Source organism: Cucurbita moschata, unplaced genomic scaffold (assembly GCF_002738365.1).
Source record: "Cucurbita moschata cultivar Rifu unplaced genomic scaffold, Cmos_1.0 Cmo_Scf00024, whole genome shotgun sequence".
NCBI classification, from domain to species: Eukaryota; Viridiplantae; Streptophyta; class Magnoliopsida; order Cucurbitales; family Cucurbitaceae; genus Cucurbita; species Cucurbita moschata.
This window is the reverse complement of record NW_019268540.1, coordinates 2,174,164-2,194,848: the sequence shown is the minus strand read 5'-3', so window position 1 is coordinate 2,194,848 and position 20,685 is coordinate 2,174,164. Positions and strand designations below refer to the sequence as shown.

The following is a 20,685-nucleotide window of genomic DNA, read 5'->3' as shown; positions in this document are numbered from 1 at the left end:
AAAAAAAAAAAAAAAAAAAAAAAAAAAAAAAAAAAAAAAAAAAAGAACATATAGAGAGAGAAGCATCACCTTTTGAGAGAATTTGATCAAAAAAATGTGTTCTTGGAGCAAAAATGAAGTTTTTAAGGGCAAATTTAGTGTTTAAATCTCTCTTTCTCTTGAAAGTTTTGAAGTAAAATGAGTAGAATTTGCAATGTGTTATGGGTCAAGGAGGGGTATGCCTTTTATAGACTTGATATTCAAATGTGTACTCAAAATCTTTGAAGATGATACTCATTTGTGGAGTGGCTATCATATCATATCTTGAGCAACCGCTTATTATTTTTTATGATAATAATTAATATAAAACTCATAAAGGTACTTGGAATGATTGATTTGATAGAGCTATATGCGGTAGAGTAATGGCAAATTTGCATAAGAATATATGACTTTTTCTCCTTTTTTAACTTTCGAATATTGAGTTTTTAAATGCCAACATTTTCAATCTTTGAACTGATTGCAATATTTTCTGCACCGATTTTGATTAAATCACAAGTTTAGTTCGAAAAAAATTTAACCCGTGAACTTGAAAGTAGTCTAGTAGATTCTTAAACGGGCCAAAACAGACAATATCTACTGGAGGTGGACTTAAGATGTTACAAATGATATCAGAACAAGACACCAGACGGTGTGTTAACGAGGACACTGGGATCCGAAAGGGAGTGGATTGTGAGGTCTCACATCGGTTGAAAAGGTGAACGAAATATTTTTTATAAGGGTGTGTAAACCTCTCCCCAGTAGACGCGTTTTAAAACTTAGAGGTTGACAACAATACGTGATGGGCTGAAGCGGACAATATTTACTAGTGGTGGGTTTGGGCTAGGTCAGGTGTATATATGACATTGTACGTAGAATGGAAAGTTTACGAAACTATTAGAATTTTTAACCTAATATTTTGCTGATGTACAGCTAATTCCAGACCCTTGGAATTTTCTCATCTGTCATATTAATTACAACTATAACACACTAAAAGCCCAAAAGTTATATTTGATTTTGATCAGTTAAGAATCGAACGATCATTGGTAAAAGTCACTTCAAATTCGTAATCAGATAATTTTAGCCGTATAATTGTGATAATTGAAGAACATTTTTAGTCCTTTCAACGTACGATGCGTGACAACGATCGTTTTTTTTTTAGTGTAAGACCCAATTTGATTCCCTTGGCCAAGTTGTTGCTTTGATATAACCCATGATATGTGTTGTGTAGATATGGTTCTTCCATAACATATTCAAAAAGGGCAATTTAAAGTATATTGTAAAAGCATATTTTAAATTATTTCTCTACTAAGATATCGTTTCGCGTCCATGATTTAGATCAGGAATCGAAATCCAGATTCGATAACTAATGACCTCGGTATTTCGTTGCAACATCGTCATGCTGTTTACCTCTCACTTTTAAGAGTAAAAACTATTCACACAAGCCAACACGAGTCATTTTAACATATTTTGTCATCACTGCATGTTTTTTAAGAAAATTCTCGAGGCGTGATCCAACAGAGAACTGCTCATGCTTAACTTTGAAGTTCTTACGATCGTGCCACTAAAAAGGAAGATGCACTGTATTATTGTATGTACCAACCTTCATACTCATCATCACTGTCAATCGGAACACGTTCACCAAAATAAAGCATGAGATTGATGATGAGTATCATATGGATATGAGTCGTAGCTCTCTTTTTCAATAGGAGCAATGTGAATCTCGAGAGATTTCAACGTTAATTGAACGATTATTAGGATGCTGCCACGTTATGATAGGTAGGATCGGAGTGTTCAAAAGATCTCATAACTCAAAAAACTCGTTTTAAAATTGAATTGCAAATCTTAATTCAATGTTTTAAAATAAATAATTAGAACATTTATTTTTTTTTATTGAAAATAAAATTTTAAATAAATTACTCGAACAACTAAAACCAACTCAACCCAGTTATTTTATGGTTACGTCACGTTCGTTATTTAATAAAAGTTATTTAGATTAAAAATATTATAATTGGTTCTAAAAAACGTCTGAACTGACTGGTCAAACTCTAACTACCCCGAGAACAATTAATTCAAAAGAAGGATGTTAATTTAAATCTTCTCATTTTTCCATTAACTTTATGAAATTTATACATCAAATGTCAATGAAATTAACATAAAGAGATATGAATATGACTTTAAAAGAAAATTACTAATCATAAATACTTTCAATAAAGCAAAATATAATGCAAACTCTTTTGTTGCTATCAATTTAATTACTTTTTCATTAATCATTTTGATCGGGAAACTTTAATTTATTATTATTATTATTATTTTAATCGTCTAAGTCAAACCGTTAGTAGATATTGTCTGCTTTGACCCGTTACATATCATCGTTAGTCTCACGATTTAAAAACGTGTCTAGTAAGAAGAGGTTTTCATACTCGAATAAGGAATTATCCGTTCTCCCTCTGACCGATGTGGGATCTCCCACTTTTAGAGACGGAAAATTAAATGAAATTTTGATTAGAGATTTCGTGTTCGTTTGAGAATATAAAAATCTTCATTTCTATTTAAATTAAAATTTGGTAAATATAATAAAAGTATATATTATTGTTTTTATTTTATTTATGTAAATAAATAAATATTTTTTTTTTTTTTTTCAAACACTTATCTTGTACGGAAGGTTAATTTAGTAAGAATACCAAGTCACGTTATCCCCTAAAAACATCGTCAAAATTGGTCGGATCACGACCGTGATGACGGTCGGGTCGGGTCGGGTCTGCCATTCCGTTGTCGTCTGAAGGGCATTTTCGTCATTTAGGGAATCGGCCTCGGTGGCGGTGAGCGGCGGAGAAAGACGTTCTCTCAATTTCAATCCTATCTGAAACAGAATATTCTCCCGAATCTAATCCTTCTCTCTGTTCCTCTTTCAATTTCTAGGGCCTCTGTTTGATTGTTCCTCCATTTTCAAGCTTTCGATTCGATTTTGCCCTACTTTTTTGATCTCCCTCATCTTCATCCTTCTCCGATTCTCCCTTTTCCGTCTGTTCATCCAGCGCGAATCAGCCTCCGAAATAGAAATTTCCATCCCATCCGACACGGCCTAAAAGTACAAGTTGCGCTTCGATTGGATTCTCAGTTTCTGCTCCAATCATGGCGTCCACTGATGTTCTTAACCAAGAACAGAATCGTTTCACCTTTTCCCCTCTCAGCGATCCAATTAAAGGTACTTCTTCTTCTAATTATAATAGCATTTGCCGATTAATAAACGCTCCTTTATTTAGATTTAGTAATACACATTTGAATAATTTTCTGCTTCGATGATACGATTTCTTAAAATTTTTCTCTATGGATTTATGTTTCTCTCTGACTATCTTATTGGATTACTTTCACAGGCGATGAGAATTCTCGGGGTATGTCCATCGAGAAAAAGATTGAATTTCTGGAGAGCTTGACTGGAAAGGTCGGTTCTGAATGATCTTCTTAGAGCTTAATTACTTCCCTCAGGACTGTTCTGTGAACTGCTCACTTGTCTTTAGCTTTGTTAATGCAACATAATCCTTTTGCAATGTGCTTTGGATGAACTGGAAGTTCATTTATATGGTTACTTAAGGAAGAAATATTACCAAAATTTATGGATTGTTTTCCATGCCAAAATATGGTCTCCTTTGCAGATTCATTTGGAGTAGTTTTCATGTGGCAAAGTTGTGTCTAGCATTTGCTATCTATGCTCTAATTGGAAGTTGGAATTCTACCTGTGTGATACTGATGATAGCTCTCTTATTATCAGGTTACTAATAGGAAGTCTCGCAGATGGTTAAACGATCGACTTTTAATGGAGCTTGTTCCTCGTTTGAATGCCGAGGAAATTAGAGGCTTGTTTGCTCCACCGCCTTGGGGTATATAATGCATCTAAAGAATCTTTTCATATTATGCAAGTTGTGATGAGATATCTGTGATATAGATACTTAATATTTTTGAAATTAGAGTTGTTTTTCCATCGCTTCGTGTCATCTTACATTATAGGATTCAAAGTACAAAATGGAACTATCCGTTCGTTCATTACAACCAAGGAAAGTTCGTAACTCCTGTCTTAAAAGACCACCAGAACCTTTCGATCATACACTTTCAATCATAAGATTACTGGGAAAGTTAATGAAGTAGATATTTTTGGATAATTAGATCCTGGAAAGTGTTCTAGCCTTATATTTTAACTAGTGGTATTTTGAAATTTGCCAGTTGATAGGTTATAGGACTCGGCGCCAGTAAGAATTTTCGTAGCCTGTTAGCCATGTTTAGCAATCGAGGTTTTGCATTTTTCATTATGCTTATTTAACTGTCGTATGCGGTTCTTGGTTATTTTCTTTTTGATGTTATTCTGAGTTGATTTGTGCAAGACATTTTTTTCCCCCCATATTTAGTGGATTTATTGCTAACTCTTAGGGGTAATGGCTATATCTGCTCTCATCTCTCCTATGCTGATTTTTATTGATCCTTTTACTTGAGCCTAGAAGTTCCTCACTCTGGTGAAAGGATTCATCATGGTTTGAGATTAATTTGCAGGTGATGATGTACGGCCCACAACGTTCTCCATGACTAACGCAGAAGACTGGGACAAATTCAGGAGTATTGACATGGATAAAGAGGTTTTGTTTTGGCTTTCATGTTACCATTATAATTTTTATCTTTTTAACTTCAATAGAGTTAAAACCTTTCTCTTGTTTTTTTTTATAAGAAACAATTTCATTGATATACAACATTTACAAAAAGGATAAGGATAGAACATCCTTGGTGATTACAAAAGGCTCTTGTCCAAAATTTTTTGTTGGTTATGTTCCTTCCAAAGAACCCAAAGAAGGGCCTGGGTGATGTGCATTTGAAATTAAAGGGTCATATGATCTTCTTTTTAGGCTAAGCTCATTGGAGTCTTGGAGAACTCATCCGCTAGGAGAAGGGGTCATATCGATGCTGACAAAATGGCTTTCTTGAATGCCTGGCGCAGAATAGAGAGTCGAACAAGAGAGGCACTTCGTCGTAGTTTTCTTCCAGGGCTTGTTGAGAGTTTTGAGGTATGTTTTCGTAGGAGAACTCTGGTCAGAATGTTGGTTGTTCACCAAGTCTAGACGGTTGGGGAGGAGAACGAAGCATTCCTTATATGGGTGTGGAAACCTTTCTCTACCAGACGCATTTTAAAGTCCTTGAGGAGAAGCCCGAAAGGAAAACTCCAAAGAGGACAATATCTGCTAGCAGTGAGATTGTGCAAGTCCAAAGAGGACAATATCTGCTAGCAATGGGATTGTGCTTTTCTTCCGGGGCTTGTTGAGAGTTTTGAGGTATGTTTTCGTAGGAGAACTCTGGTCAGAATGTTGGTTGTTCACCGAGTCTAGACCATTGGGGAGGCGAACGAAGCATTCCTTATAAGGGTGTGGAAACCTCTCTCTACCAAACGCGTTTTAAAATCCTTGAGGAGAAGCCCGAAAGGAAAAGTCCAAAGAGGACAATATCTGCTAGCAGTAGGATTGTGCGAGTCCAAAGAGGACAATATCTGCTAGCAGTGGGATTGTGCTTTTCTTCCCGGGCTTGTTGAGAGTTTTGAGGTATGTTTTCGTAGGAGAACTCTGGTCAGAATGTTGGTTGTTCACCGGGCTTGTTGAGAGTTTTGAGGTATGTTTTCGTAGGAGAACTCTGGTCAGAATGTTGGTTGTTCACCGAGTCTAGACCATTGGGGAGGCGAACGAAGCATTCCTTATAAGGGTGTGGAAACCTCTCTCTACCAAACGCGTTTTAAAATCCTTGAGGAGAAGCCCGAAAGGAAAAGTCCAAAGAGGACAATATCTGCTAGCAGTAGGATTGTGCGAGTCCAAAGAGGACAATATCTGCTAGCAGTGGGATTGTGCTTTTCTTCCCGGGCTTGTTGAGAGTTTTGAGGTATGTTTTCGTAGGAGAACTCTGGTCAGAATGTTGGTTGTTCACCGAGTCTAGACCATTGGGGAGGCGAACGAAGCATTCCTTATAAGGGTGTGGAAACCTCTCTCTACCAAACGCGTTTTAAAATCCTTGAGGAGAAGCCCGAAAGGAAAAGTCCAAAGAGGACAATATCTGCTAGCGGTAGGTTTGTGCTGTTACAACTTAATAACTTGGTCTGCATTTTATTTCTTCAGGAATGCATACGATCATTCATCTCAGACTCTAGTAATCAAGACGTCCTAACTTTACGGGTTCAAGATCCTTTCCACAGATTATTGCTGCATGGAGTTTGTGAGGTATTCCCTTCGTGTTCAATTCGAAAAAATGGCTTAATCATGAAATTACAAAACAGTTCACACAAACATGATTCGTTGCAACTTATCTAACCTGAAATGATTCTAATGTGTATAGGATGAAATATAAAAATGAACGGAATAATGGTAAATCGTAGATTTATAACCACGAGAAGCTGTTCGTTCTTTATTCATCTTTTATTTGGCAAACATTTTCTTGGCATCATACGAATCGTTTTTTTTTTTGGTAGTTCTACAATCTAGATTCTGCGACTGTTCCCGAGTCGAAGGGCTCTGGCTGTACGAAGATGACTCGGATAACAAGGAAGAAGAAGGCCATGGTTGAGATCCCAAATATAACTCTGACCCATTTTCTTAAGATGTCCAAAGAAGGAACATGGTAACTTCAATCCATTAGGTGAAGAAACTTGATAGGCTTTTTCATTGATGTTCATTACAATAAGGATTAAATTATTTAGACGTTTGGTACTGTACAGATGTTGCTTAAATCCTGCTACTGGACTGGCGTGTACTGTAAATTAGCTTAATTGTGCCCTTTATATATCATTTGAACTTTCCCCGTAACTATATTGTTCTCTTTGATCTTTTCTTTTCGATCTTCTCAGGGTATTTTAAATGGATATGTGGATCCGTTCGGGAGATGTTTTCACACTTTTATAAAAAATGTTTTGTTCTCCTCTCCAACTGACGTGGGATCTCACAATTCACCCCCCCCTCGAGGTTCAGCGTCTTCGCTGGCATACTGTCTGGTGTTTGACTCTTATATCATTTGTAACAGTCCAAGTCTACCGCTATCAAATATTGTCATCTTTGGGTTTTTCCTTTCGGACTTCTCCTCAAAGTTTTTAAAACGTGTGCTAAGGAGATATTTTCACATCCTTGTCAAAAATGTTTTGTTGTTCCCTTCTCCAACTAATGTAGGATCTCACAATCCACCCTCCTTTAGGGTCCAGCGTTTCATTCCTCCTTTCAATTGATGTGGGATCTCACAGTCTATTGTTGACAAGTCTGAAGGCTAATGAAGTGATCGTCGTTGTTCTATAGCATTAGGTGTCACTCATGATTATGTCAACGGGTGCTATTGGCCACATATTCATAGATGCACAACTCAATAGTTATTCAAAGACCGCTTCAAAATATTTAGGACTCCTATCTCAAACTTTCAAAACAATCAGAGATCTTCGGCTTTAGTTGCGATTTAGAGATTATGATCAAGTTTTGGCACGAGTTAGTTCAAACTAGGTCATGTCATGATCTCCTTCCGACCTTCCTAAATCATCCTAGTATTTGGTGGGGTCGGGAGCTTTGCAGGGCATAGCAACACGGTTGTCCAGCACCTAAATTCATATCAGTCTCTTTTTCATTTGAGTTGCACTCATGCACGTAGATCAAAAGATCCTTAACCATGGAAGAAGACCATATCGACCATATCAATCTAACACAACAAGTCGAAGACAAGATTTAAATTAACACTAAAAAAAAGATGATGTTTAGCTATCGAACAAGTATTATATTTATTAAAAATTAAAACTCGACAATGAATGCAAATCTCGAAGTCAAATAATTAATGACAATAATATTATATTCATCAAATAATTAATCTTAAATCTCAAATTTTTTTTTTCATTCAAATCTTATTGACATATAAATATAAAATATGTCACCATCGAAGTAATTAGAGATCATTTTAAAAACATTAAAACTTAAAATTTGTATTTTCATCCAACATATTAATATTTTTACATATCAAGAAATTAACGAAATATTTTTTAAAAAAATATAACTCGTGTGAAAATAATATTAATAACAATAATTTTAACACATTTTTTAAAAAGTGTGAAAGGTTTGTTTATTAATCTTTTAATTTTTAATATCTCTTTTTTTTAATCACACTAATAGTCAAAAAGTGGGTGCACTATTATAAGTATTTATTTAATAAAAACGTGACTCTATATTTTAATTTTAGATTCGTCCTAATAATTTATATTATTTTAGCCTTTCTATTATTTTCGATATACTTTTAATTTTTTTAAAATAAATTTAGTTTTTATTAACCTAATACATTAATAAATCGTGTATAAAGAATATTATTATTTAAACAATTTAAAGTTTATTAAAGTACTTCGACTAAAATTGAAAGTTTAAAAAGCATATAAATAGAAAAATAAAAAATGGTATTTTTTTTTTCCATTTTTGCCCTTTCTTTTTAAACCGAGCACTTTTACACTACTTGTTGGAGGCATTCAAAGAGATCATAATTAGAAAGTTAATGGAAACGTGGGCCAAACATAAAAAAAAAAAAAATTATTAAAATTTAGATATATATATATTTTTTTAATGTATTTCTTATTTTTTTATCGTTTTGATCAAGATTACTCGTAATCAACTGAGCTAGGTTTAAATGGGTATATTTATTATTATTATTATTATTTATTTATAAAAAAAATAAGTTTTTTAAAACAAAAATAATTTTCTAAAAACAAGGAACATAAAATAAAAAAAAATAAAATTTAGAAAAAAAGCTCTGTCCTTTTATTTATGTATTTATTTATTTTCTTCTTTTTAAAGGATACACACCATTATCTAATTTTGATTTTTAGAATTATAAAATCATATAATAATATTTTTCGTGGCCACGCGTTACGCATGAGTTGTATCCCACATATATTTATTTATCTATCAATGATGATTTTATCCTTTATATTTATTTATTTATTTTATTTATCTATCAACTGAATTGTGACAACTGCATACGTAATAATTAATAAGTGCCTTATTTGCATTTTCATTCCATTTTTTTAAAATCAAGCATACACTACGATATTGTTTACACCATGATACATGCGCACTCCCTTTTCTTAGCGGTTTTTTCGACTGTGTGAGTATACGCTAGTTGAAGGTCGGGTCAAGTGGGTATACATACGAGCTTGCCTGAGAATCTATATGATCGTGTGTGGACCGTGTGTAGAGAATTATTGCACATCTAATATGACCCGACTTGAAAGTAGAGATCAAGGTCATGATAGGTTTCATCATGATTGCATTTTTTGACCCTAAGAACTACTTATTTACATATTCATGTCACGTGCTACTTCTATTTTAAATAAATATAGAGCACCATATATGGATGAAGGCGTTCCTGTGAAGATTACTTTAAATTTGTTGTTGTTTGGATTAAATTTTTTCCACTTATGTTTAATTATTTTTTATTTTTTTGAATGAATTCTACAAAATTCACTTTTTTTTTTAATTTAATATCTAATTTTTAGAAAAATTTGAGGATTTATTAAATATTTATTTATTTTTATTTTATTTTTTTGCTATAAAAAGGAATTTGGTTTGAGAGTCTGAAATGCAAGCTTTGGACTGCAAAAAAAATGGCGACGCCTCTGTTCTTCGTGTTCTTCACTTTCTCTCTCCTTTCCTTTCCATTTCTCTCTCTCCAAACAGCCTTTATCGCTCCCATTCACAAAGATCACAACTCCGGCCTCTACTCCATCTCCGTCCACCTCAAAACTCCCCTCCGTCCGGCCAATCTCCACCTCGACCTCGGCGGCGCCTTCTCCTGGATCGACTGCTACAACCACTACAACTCCTCCTCTTACCGCCTCGTCAAATGCAATTCTCCTCTCTCCGATTCTTTCAACCACGGCGTTTGCGGCTCCTGTATCCAAGCTCCAACTCCAATCTGCGCTAACGACACCATTTTCTCCTACGTCTACCCCGAGAAACCCTCGATTCGAGACGAATACGTCGATTACCTTAACGCGAAGCTTACAGATTCCGAGAATGTAGTCACCGATGTTCTTGCTCTGTCCACCACCGACGGCTCCCGTTCCGGCTCACTCCGTCGAATTTCTAACATGCCGTTTGCCTGTGTGAAGACAAATTTCCTCCGAGGACTTGCTCGGAATGTAATTGGCCTGGCGGCGCTCGGCCGTGCGAACGAATCGATTCCGTTGACGATTAGTGCGAAATTCAATAGCCCTAGAATCTTCGCGATTTGTTTATCGGGAACGAGATTAGGATCTGGTGTAGCGTTTATCGGATCTAAAGGACCGTACGCATTTTCCCCCAATGTTGATCTCTCCAAATCCCTAATTTACACTCCATTGCTCTTCAATCCCCAAAGCGGCTCAATCTACACGAATTGGTTGCCATCTTACGAATATTACATTGGACTCTCCGCCATCAGAATCAACAACGAGGCGGTGCGATTCAACACATCCTTGTTGCAGTTTGAGCCGGTTCACGGCCGCGGCGGGGCGAAGATCAGCACCTCCACTACCTACGCTCTGCTCCAGAGCTCTATTTACAGAGCATTCGCGATGGCGTTTATGAAGGAAGCGGCTATGCTGAACTTCACGTTGGCGAATGCGGTGGAGCCGTTCGGCGTGTGCTTTGAGGGGAGCAGCGTTGAGATGACGGCGGCGGGACCGAGGGCGCCGGTGGTGTATTTGGAGATGGAGAAGGGGAAAGTGGTGTGGAAATTGGGGGGGAGGAATTCGATGGTGAGGATTAAGAAGCTGGGAGTGGATTTGTGGTGCTTAGGATATGTTAATGGCGGGGAGTTTCCGAGGACGCCGATCGTGATCGGAGGTCTGCAAATGGAGGATCATTTGTTGCAGTTTGATCTTGAAAAGTACAGATTTGGGTTTAGCTCGTCGGCGTTGCTGCAAGGGACTTCGTGTTCTAAGTTCAACTTCAGTTCTTCCGACAATTTCCTATAATAATATGTTAGTGGATAATAGCAATAATTACTATCCTAAATAAACATACCATTATTGCACTAAAATAAAATTTATATATTTTAAAAAAATTTATAGTGTCTTCAAATTTAAATCGATTTTTAATCGAGATTAGATCGAACATATTTGAATTTATTATTAATTTTAAAAAATAAAATTTTATTTTATTTTATGAGACGATTAAGATTATATATATATATTCATAATTATTATTTTGTTATTTATTTAAAGACTCTTAAAAATAATTTTTAAAAATATATAAAATTTATTAAACATTTTAGGAACTAATTTTTTATTTCTATTAAAAATACAATTCTAAATATACATCAATAGCAACCTTATCCTGTTGGGTTGAGTCTAAAAATGTTTTAACAGGACTCTTGCTATTCTTTTTCTTTTAAATATTTAAAAAAAAAAAAATCCATCTCGAGCACTTGCTGGAGACTAAAAATATAATAATTAGAAACTAGTTGAATAATGGGCCAAAAGAAAAGGAAGAGCCAACTTAGGGAACTTTTTGCTTTTTGAGTACAATTTTTAGTTTACACGTGTTATAATTTTATTGTTTTATTATATAATGCTCACATTTTTATTAAAAATGATATGTTAGATTAAAATATCAATTTTATGACAATGTTGCTAAGAATTCTAGAATTTAGAAACAGAAAATTAAAAAATAAATATTCTATACTTTAAATGAGTTAAAACAACTTTATTTGAGCATTTCTTTCATATGCCAATTGTGTACCTCTTGTCTCTCACTCGAAGGAGCATCCATGACCTCAATGAGATTCTTGGGAGTAGCAGCGGTTGATGACTAAGTAACCATTGACAGCAACGAGAACATCCCTATGTTCCATTATACTCACATATTTATATTTGTTCCTACTTTGTTACTATATATATTTTATTGATTTTTATAATATATTAAAAATATTGGTGTTGAACCCACTCATATATTGAAACCAATATTAACAATAATTTAACATCTTAATAGAAATATTACGTACAACTTTTGAAAAATTGTGTACAACTTTTGAAAAATTGTAGCTATGATTCAAAGGTCTTAAGTGATGCTTACCTGAAATTGTAGCTATGATTCAAAGGTCTTAAGTGGTGCTTACATGAATTAAGTGATGCTTACATAGTACATGACTTACTTATTTATTTTTGAATATTAAATTACGATTTACCATTGGATTTTAATATATATTATAAAATTATTTTGTTTAGTTGAAGATTAAATAATCAAAAATAATTTTAAAATTAATAAAATTAAAGTGTGTTATTATAAGCAATCAATCAATCAATATATATATATATATATATATATATATATAAAATTAACAATAACTTAAGTTTTAACAATTACAATAACTAGAAATGAAAATCGAAGTATAATGGTCAAAAACTATACCTAAAATTTAATTTTAAAAATTTTCAAATACTCGTCCAGTTATGAAAATATGATCTTGGGGAGAGCCCTATAAACACAATTTCCACAAATTTTGAGTCCAACCACCAAACATTGTTCACTCTAGAACAGATCAAATTCGCATAAAATTTAGTAAATAGAGAGCACCAAACAAAGAAGAATGACATTATCCATGCTAGAACTTCGTAGGCTAAGCATCAAAGTTATTGTTGATAAAATATTAGAAACATCTTTCATGCAAAAAACCCAGAAAACATATAACAAAAGGAATTGTAAATGAACTTTAGACCATTCAAAACCATCTGGAAATCTTTCAACAGCTCAATCCAAAATTTTAATGGCGAATAAGAAAAATTGTATCTCACCAGGCAAAACATAAGGTCTCTAATTAACAAAACATGTAATTGATCGATCAAGGGGCAACAACAATCCGGCCAGCGACTTGATCAAGATCCCGTCGTCCGCTCGAAGTAATTCTCCTTCCACTGCAAACCCATCCAGATAGAAAAGGGTAAATCACAACATATAATAACAGGCGGTAGAGAAGTTATAATCACTAAGCTAATTATGAGGATCTTTGTACTCACCCCTTTGGGTCAACATCAACAATGTTCATCTCTTGCAATTGTTGTAAAATGTGACGGGCGATGGCACCGCTGCTTTCACAGAAGTGTGGAGGACGACTACCATTCCTCTTGCTTCCACCATAAATCCTCTTGAATGCTCCCACACCAAGACCTCCCCTCAAGTAGATCTTCCTTGCCATGGATGCTGCATAATTTGGAAAAAGTGATCAAGAGAATAACACAAAATGAAAGCAATTGCTTTATGTTGGTTTTGTTTATTTCATACGAACACATGGAAATCAAAAACAGGAAAAGAGGGAACTAACCAGCTCTCACGTAATACCAGTCGGGGTCATAAGGAGCAAGCTCTTTGAATCTTGCAGTCTTAACAATGTCGGTCCATGGTGGAAGTTCAACCTGCTCGTAATTATGCATTGTATAAGAATTGTAAGCCACATAGACCACATAGACCACATTCGATTAACCAGTGAAGTATCGTAACATGGGGAACTAAAACGGATAATCCAAACCAGGGAGTTCGAAAAAAGACTTCCATAAAATGTTCTTTTCCATAGGACGCATTCGTGGATAGTATCAAATTCTAACTTATGGCCGAAAAATCATATAGACTAGTAAGCACAGTCGAACATTAGGAATCCTAAAGTGAGAACATGTCTACATTGCATAGGATCCAAGAAACAGTCACAACCCACAAATTATTCACAGAAGAGGCATATTCAATGCACGAGCAGATAATCTAACAGCCTATTAAGGTTAAAAAAATAAAAAATCAGAAGCGATATCGAAGCGTGTACATCCTAAAACCTGCAAACCGCTTGTATAATTGATAAAAACAAAGAGGAATAGTACAATGGAGGCTAAGATAAGCAAAGAAAGAAAGAAGAAACAATGCAGAATCGAGCACACTCCACGAGAGAGCCGGAAATATTTGAACTTCAAATTCAGCATTCACTTAGTTCACGAAATCGATATCCCAGAATACTCTTTTAAATCGAAAATCAAGTTTTAAAGGCCACGAAATCAACAAAATGCCAAATAGAGAAACAAAATGGATACCTTTCCAGACCGCTTCAGATGAGCGGCATAGGCCTTGACGAACTCGTGAGGAGAGACATCCTTGACGGTCCTAGCAGTAGCCATGGCTGTCGAATTCAGTGAGCAAAGGCCGGCAAAAGCTCCGATTGCTGAACTAGGGCTTCCGCCTTTCTCAAACTCTAGGGTTTTCGAAGAGTGATAAGCGGCCTGTATTTATATTCGGAAATTTCTCGTTTTTAACCTGTTTGATTATTGATATTTCAATTATACCCTTATTATTCTTTTAGTTTCCGTAATTGCCCCTTCACGCCTGGCTACTTTTATTTTTATTTTCTTTTTATTCCAATTTTCGGTGGAAATAATATCTACAAAATTAAATCGTGTGGTTTAAAAAAAAAAAAAAATTAATCTATGCAATTTTGAACCTTCTAATTTAATATTATTCTATTTGGATTTATAGTTAGTAAAATATAAAAGAAAATACACAAATTTTCAAAATGGGTATTTCGTAATTTAGAAACATTTATAAGATTTAATTAAATTATAGGAAATCAAATGAAAACTAAGTACGTACTTTTAATTCAACATACAGAGCTATGAATTTGAACATCTAAACGTCAGATTCATTGCATATTAACTTAACATCTAAGTTATACTCTCGTCTCTAATGAAAACTAGCATAAACCAAAGAAATGTTCCAATGCTTTAAAATTAAAGGGACCAAATTGAAACTAAGCTCAAATTATAGGGACCAAATTGAAACTAAACTCGACCCAATTGAAACTAAGCTCAAATAATAGGGACCAAATTGAAAGTAAACTCGACCCAACTTAGACTAAACTTAAATTATAAAGATTGGAGGGATTGAAACACTGAACAACGAATTCTATGAAAGCAAAACTGGTAAGCTATTGTCGAACCAACTGAAGAGTGTATTTCAAACCGATTGAGTCGAGTTTGTTCCATCGGTTTTGTTGGTTTTTTGGGCTTCGTGGTAAAAAGTGCTTGAAACTTCACTCACACACATCTTGCTGGTCAACTTTAGAAGCTCACGAGACTCTTCATTCAACTGAACATTGTCCTGTTCCATTCTTTCAGCAACTATGAGTGGCATTTTACCAGCTTTTGCATAGGTCCTCAACAGAGAATTGTATATCTCAGTATCCACATGACCAGCATTCCTAAGAATAATCAACAGCTGCTCCGCCCCTTCGAAGTTACCCTGCTCTTCGAGTCGCTTACACACTCCTTTAACCAGCCTCTCATCCACGTTCCATTTCTTCACACTGCCAACAGCATTCTTGAAGAACTGCAGCACTTTCTCCATCTGATTCTCTTTCAGATAACCCCATGTGAGGAGCTCCCAAGTAGTGTAAGATGGTATGATTCCTTTAAGCGTCATCCGATCATAGAAACTCTCAGCTTGTTTCGTTTGGTTTTTGTTGATATACGCTGCTAGCAATATATTTGGAACACGAGTATCACCCGTCCCAGAAACCGACTCCCATTCGGTGTAGAGTTTCTCAGCTTCCTCGAGCTTGTCAAGTTTCACAAGAGATGATATCATGCACATATACTCGCTATCATTCATCTTGCGAAAGGATGAGTTCATCTTTTTCCATATCCTGCAAACTCCATCCTTATCCCCCAAATTGGTATATAAGCTAAGAAGCGATGAAAACGAAATTCTGTTTCGTTTAGATGCCATTTTCTCCATCTTCTTCAAAGTAGATGCTGCTTTTTCAGTAAGTTGTTGTTTGGAATACAAGTTAGCTAATGTGCTGAAAGATACCCAATCCGGTTCGATCTTTGCGTTCTTCATCTCAAGGAAAATGTTTTCTGCAGCTTCAACATCATTTTGCAAAGTGCAAACATTCAACAAAAGATTGTATGTTACCACATCTGGTTTGGTGTTCTTCTTTAATTCTTGAACCAGAGCAGGAACCTTCTCTAGTCGCTTGTTCGTGATGTGAAGAGATAGCATGTGGTTGAAAGAAAGAGGACTTTTCAAGAAACCAAATTCAGACATTTTCGCCATTAGAGCCTCAGCTTTTTCAGATAGATTATTTTGTACAAACACATGAAGAAGAGAAGTATATGCAGATTGACCTCTCATTTTATCAGGGAGATCCATAAAAAACTTTTCTGCACTACTCAGGCCACGGATTTTTGAAATCAAATCCAGATGAACTGCATAATCACCAGGTAGTAGCTTCATATCTTTCTGTAAAGTCATCCATTCACATATCTGCACAGTGGAAAAGTTCCAGATAGATACTTGAGACTATCTTCCTGATTCATTAGAGATTATGAACAAAAAGTAAGAGGCCAGGTCAGGGAATTATAATTCAGCACCTCTAAATTCACCATAATCTATCGACCTGAGTTTTTGGATAATCTTGATTTAATCTAGAATTAGAGCAGTGAGCCCTGCCAATCGCAGTAATATCATTTTTGCAACCATTTCTTCAACTTCATATTACAGAATCTTTAGCTAATTTCCAATCCCTCCAGGTGTAAGATGATATATTAATAAGTTTAACCTAATTTCTCGGCCTCAAAATTAATATCATCAGATACTCTCTTGGAAGCTGAAGCTAGATATGACGAGCAACTCAGGTATCAGTTGAATTGACTCTAATTCGTCTATGAGTAAAAGTTCATAGCACAAGTAGAAGACAAGTTCATTCAGGCCTATGAATGCATGATCTCGTAGAAAAAATATGCTACATACGTTCTACAAAAGAAGGAAAAAGGGAATCGAATACCTCGAGTGCGTGCTTGTAGCGCTTGAGCTTGCGAAGCTCCCGAACGATGCGATTGAGATCGTACTTGCGAACAGTGTGGCCTTCTTCTTGCCATTTCCGAATGGCAATCACGGCGCTACGTTTGGGGAAAGCGAGGCTCATAAGCCTTCGCCCTAGCGTGTCTCGACCACCACCGCCTGTGCCAGAGCTGCCGGAGGCGGCTTCTAGTGTAGTGTTCTCGACCGCCACCGCGCAGGCTTCGCCGGAAAATCGGCGGGCGGCCGTCGCTAGATATAGCCTTGGAGAACGGAGCATCGTGGCTATCAGATACCAAGTTTTGAAATGAGGGCGACGGCGAGGGACTATACTGGAAATATATATATATATATATATATGTTGAAAACAAAATGGCAAAAAGAAACAAATTTTCTTATAACTTCTTTCAATTTCATCCCATCAAAGGCAAAAAATACATATTTGGGTACGAACAATAAAAATGATAATTTGTCCTCTCTTGATTCGGGGAGCTCGTGAGTAAAAGTTTGAAGTAAAGTGGCTTTGATACACGAGGTAGATGTCTGTGTAACAGCCCAAGACCACCGCTAGTAGATATGATCCACTTTAACTCGTTATATATCGTTGTCAATCTCATCTACTAGAGAGAAGTTTCCACACCTTTACAAGAAACGCTTCATACTCAAACTAATGTCGAATTTCACAATTCGCCCCACCCCCCTTGAGGGCTCAGCGTCTTCTCTGACATACCGATTGGTGTTTGGCTCTAATACTATTTGTAACAGTCCAATCCCATTGTTGTTATCCACTTTGTCCAGTTACATATCGCCGTCAGCCTCACGATTTTAAAACACGTATGTTAGAAATAGGTTTCCACACGCTTATAAAATTAATGTTCTCTTCTATAACCAATGTGGGATCTCAGCGTATGTTGACAAAAGAGGAGCTTTGATTTGCAGCAAAGGCAATAGCTGCAAACATTCCATTGGTTCGTTTTCCGTTGTCATCTATTCTTATTTTATCGTTTTAATTTAAGCACTAAATAATTTTATTAAATTATTGTTTTCGAACATTATTTGTCATCGACATTTAAATTTAAATAATTATGCATATGGATGAAATTAAAACTTTTTTACCAAAAAAAAAAAGCAAAAATGAAAGTTTTATAAAGCTAAATTGTCACCATAATAAAAATTATTGAGTAAACAAATATATTTATTTAAATGAACAAGAGTAAAATAATAAAATTTTAATTTGACTTTGTATTTATTTAAATATTAATTAGTTTGGAGGGATTTTGTATGAATTTAAAATTAGCAATATTATTGGCTACGCACAACACACCGCATTTTTTGCCTTAGATGCAGTCGGCCCAATATTTTCCACCCTGCGACTTCTCCAATCTTTTATGCTTCCGACGGACTAATTTCTCTCTCTCTCTCTCTCTCTCCTTTTCGCTGTTCCAATGGCAGCTAAGACCGGCACCCGTACCAGCATTCGGATCGTGGTTGCTGGCGATCGAGGCACCGGAAAATCCAGCTTGATTGCTGCTGCCGCCTCCGAATCATTCCCTGACAACGTTCCTTCCGTTCTTCCTCCTACTCATCTTCCTGCCGATTTCTACCCCGACGGCGTCCCGCTCACTATTATAGACTCCTCTTCCAGGTATAGCGCTGATCTTATTCGTGTGTTCTGCGACAATTGAGTGGTTCGGATGACATTTTTTGATACGGATTCGTTTGTGTTTTTCAGTTTTAGGAAGTTATAGTGTTTGATGCAACTTCCATTGTTTATATCCTAAAAAATGTCCATTCGACGGTTCAATGGAAGAATGTTTGTGTCTTTTTGGTTTCTGAGTGCTTCGAGTGTCATATTTGATACGGATTTGTCATTGTTTTTCAGTTTAGGGAGTGCTAGTTTTTAATGCAACTCTCCTTTCTTATTTCGTCAAAATTGTCATTCGACGGTTCAATTGAAGAATTTTGTGTGTTTGTGGTTTCTGATCGATCCGAATGTCATATTTGTTATGGATTCGTTTGTGTCTTTCAGTTTTAGGGAGTTCTAATGTAATGCAACTCTCATTTTTTTTTCATCTCTTCAAAAGTTTTATTCGATGGTTCAACTGAATTTTTTTTCTGTTTTTGTGATTTCTGAGTGATTAGAATGTCATATTTGATCTGGATTCGTTTGTGCTTTTCAGTTTCAGGTAGTGTCTGTATTTAATATAATGTCCATCTCTCTCTTTACTCAAAATTTTCATTCAACGGTTCAATTAAAGAATGCTCGAGTATTTATGATTTCTTAGTGATTCGCATGTCATATTTGATAAGGCTTCGCTTTTTTTTTTTTCGATCAGTTCCTTTTCACGGCTAAAAATGAAAAAATATCAATGTAACTGTGACTTCTGATTGATTCGATTGTCATATTTGATATAGGTTCGTATTTTTTTTTTAGTTTTGTATTGGTGATAATGACATCCATTTTTCTTTCCTCAAAATTTGATTTCACGGTAGTGATTTTATCCCATGCGTAATGTTTCCTTTTTATTTATATATTTATCATCATTGTTCGACTTCACATAGTTACTCCTTTTCTTGCTGCGATTTCATTTTTTAATTAATTTCTCATGATCTATCTTTAATTAGCATGGATAACAAATTTAAGCTCTACGAAGAATTGAAGCGTGCGGATGCAGTGTTATTGACGTATGCATGTGATCAACCAATGACACTTACTCGTTTGACCACATACTGGCTCAATGAGTTGCATCAGTTGGGCGTCAAGGCACCGGTTATTCTGGTTGGTTGCAAGCTAGATTTGCGAGACGAACACCGGCCAACGAGCATGGAGGATATCGTGGCACCAATTATGAAACAGTTTAGGGAGATTGAAACTTGCATAGAATGCTCTGCAGCTACGTTACTTCAGGTACTTGAGAAGGCATTCATTCTTCTTGCATATTTATTTATTCTGCTTGGAGCTTTCTTCTTTTGCTTACTTGATTTATACAGTTTGTAATTGAGAAGTGAGCATCAGTTTGTTTTTAGGGGTTTGTATGATTGTATCCCAAGGACATTTTTATTTCTTTTCATAACTAGGGATGAAAAGTTCATATCTTGTTTTTTTTAAAAAAAACTTGAGTAACATGCACGGTCATTTGTTGTTTTTCTTGTGGTTACATTTAACCGTCATTAATTTCTCCATAACAGTAAGTTGCACCTTAATGCTATTGCTATTTGTAGTGAAGTCGATGGAATGTCTTCTGCCATTTCATTTCAATTATTGTCGCGATATTTGATATAAGGCATATCATATGTCCAATTTTGTGAAATATAGTTCAAATAGTGAAAAATGCAGAAGCGTTGAAATGAAAGAAGAGCGAAGGAACTTATCTACCACACTCCCTATCACTTCCATTTGCTTTTTTAGTGTTGTTCTTATCTGTTTTCGTACGATTTAAAATATCTCATAGTGCTTAAACTTCTCCGTCAATTAAAAGCCTATTATGCATTCCAGGTTTGTTCTTGGAGAATTTGAATCTTGAAACTCCAAACTACTTGTCCACAGGTGCCGGAAGTATTTTACTATGCTCAAAGGGCAGTGCTTCATCCAACAGCACCATTATTTGATTTAGAAAGGCAAAGTTTGAAACCCCGATGCAAAAATGCTTTGAGAAGGATATTTACTCTTTGTGATCGTGACATGGATGGTGCCCTTAGTGATGAAGAGCTGAATGAATTTCAGGTCACGTTCTTGAGTCTCTCTCCTTGTGTACAACTAACCGCATCACCACCTCACACACACTCTAAGAAAAGAGAGAAAAAAAAAAAAAAAAAACTT

At 35.5% G+C, this 20,685-nt stretch overlaps 6 protein-coding genes across 6 annotated transcripts in view; 3 read left to right on the top strand and 3 right to left on the bottom strand.

Annotated features, from left to right (window-relative positions):
- The window catches only part of LOC111460993 (adenylate isopentenyltransferase 3, chloroplastic-like), a 2,726-nt gene extending 2,510 nt beyond the window's left edge, over positions 1–216 (bottom strand). Inside the window, exon 1 of the mRNA XM_023104407.1 lies at positions 70–216. The gene's annotated coding sequence lies outside the window, so the exon portion shown is untranslated. The remainder of the gene's footprint in view (positions 1–69) is intronic.
- Positions 217–2,792: 2,576 nt separating this feature from the next.
- On the top strand, positions 2,793–6,842 carry LOC111461169 (R3H domain-containing protein 4-like). The gene is made up of 7 exons (XM_023104666.1): positions 2,793–3,223; positions 3,393–3,460; positions 3,788–3,896; positions 4,561–4,643; positions 4,908–5,066; positions 6,159–6,260; positions 6,509–6,842. Exons 1-7 carry the CDS (start codon positions 3,151–3,153, stop codon positions 6,659–6,661), a joined length of 747 nt encoding a protein of 248 aa, XP_022960434.1. The 5' UTR covers positions 2,793–3,150; the 3' UTR covers positions 6,662–6,842.
- Positions 6,843–9,625: 2,783 nt separating this feature from the next.
- Positions 9,626–11,539, top strand: LOC111460627 (basic 7S globulin 2-like). Its single transcript, XM_023103834.1, has 2 exons — positions 9,626–11,015; positions 11,441–11,539. The coding sequence occupies exon 1, from the start codon at positions 9,656–9,658 to the stop codon at positions 11,006–11,008; it is 1,353 nt and encodes a 450-aa protein (XP_022959602.1). The 5' UTR covers positions 9,626–9,655; the 3' UTR covers positions 11,009–11,015; positions 11,441–11,539.
- Positions 11,540–12,652: 1,113 nt separating this feature from the next.
- On the bottom strand, positions 12,653–14,292 carry LOC111461230 (40S ribosomal protein S19-3-like). Its single transcript, XM_023104749.1, has 4 exons — positions 14,105–14,292; positions 13,354–13,444; positions 13,049–13,232; positions 12,653–12,946 (listed from the first exon to the last, which is right to left on the bottom strand). Exons 1-4 carry the CDS (start codon positions 14,186–14,188, stop codon positions 12,874–12,876), a joined length of 432 nt encoding a protein of 143 aa, XP_022960517.1. The 5' UTR covers positions 14,189–14,292; the 3' UTR covers positions 12,653–12,873.
- A 473-nt stretch (positions 14,293–14,765) lies between these two features.
- LOC111461204 (pentatricopeptide repeat-containing protein At4g02820, mitochondrial) lies at positions 14,766–17,192 on the bottom strand. Its single transcript, XM_023104712.1, has 2 exons — positions 16,852–17,192; positions 14,766–16,331 (listed from the first exon to the last, which is right to left on the bottom strand). Exons 1-2 carry the CDS (start codon positions 17,143–17,145, stop codon positions 15,021–15,023), a joined length of 1,605 nt encoding a protein of 534 aa, XP_022960480.1. The 5' UTR covers positions 17,146–17,192; the 3' UTR covers positions 14,766–15,020.
- Positions 17,193–18,257: 1,065 nt separating this feature from the next.
- The window catches only part of LOC111460902 (mitochondrial Rho GTPase 2-like), a 10,512-nt gene continuing 8,084 nt past the window's right edge, over positions 18,258–20,685 (top strand). The window contains exons 1-3 of the mRNA XM_023104263.1: positions 18,258–18,510; positions 19,491–19,773; positions 20,413–20,589. Coding sequence (XP_022960031.1) covers positions 18,311–18,510; positions 19,491–19,773; positions 20,413–20,589 — 660 coding nt within the window. The 5' untranslated portion in view covers positions 18,258–18,310. The remainder of the gene's footprint in view (positions 18,511–19,490; positions 19,774–20,412; positions 20,590–20,685) is intronic.

Bases quoted from the DNA above. Each gene is read 5' to 3' on its own strand.
- LOC111461230 (XM_023104749.1), bottom strand. From the start codon at position 14,188: ATGGCTACTGCTAGGACCGTCAAGGATGTCTCTCCTCACGAGTTCGTC. The intron at 13,233-13,353 runs GTTAGTTCCCTC...CAAATTATGCAG, and splicing joins CTGGTATTACGTGAGAGCTG to CATCCATGGCAAGGAAGATC. The intron at 12,947-13,048 runs GTGAGTACAAAG...ATGGGTTTGCAG, and splicing joins GTTGATGTTGACCCAAAGGG to TGGAAGGAGAATTACTTCGA.
- LOC111460627 (XM_023103834.1), top strand. From the start codon at position 9,656: ATGGCGACGCCTCTGTTCTTCGTGTTCTTCACTTTCTCTCTCCTTTCC.
- LOC111461204 (XM_023104712.1), bottom strand. From the start codon at position 17,145: ATGCTCCGTTCTCCAAGGCTATATCTAGCGACGGCCGCCCGCCGATTT. The intron at 16,332-16,851 runs GTATTCGATTCC...TCCACTGTGCAG, and splicing joins GCTACAAGCACGCACTCGAG to ATATGTGAATGGATGACTTT.
- LOC111461169 (XM_023104666.1), top strand. From the start codon at position 3,151: ATGGCGTCCACTGATGTTCTTAACCAAGAACAGAATCGTTTCACCTTT. The intron at 4,644-4,907 runs GTTTTGTTTTGG...TCTTCTTTTTAG, and splicing joins GTATTGACATGGATAAAGAG to GCTAAGCTCATTGGAGTCTT. The intron at 5,067-6,158 runs GTATGTTTTCGT...TTATTTCTTCAG, and splicing joins GGCTTGTTGAGAGTTTTGAG to GAATGCATACGATCATTCAT.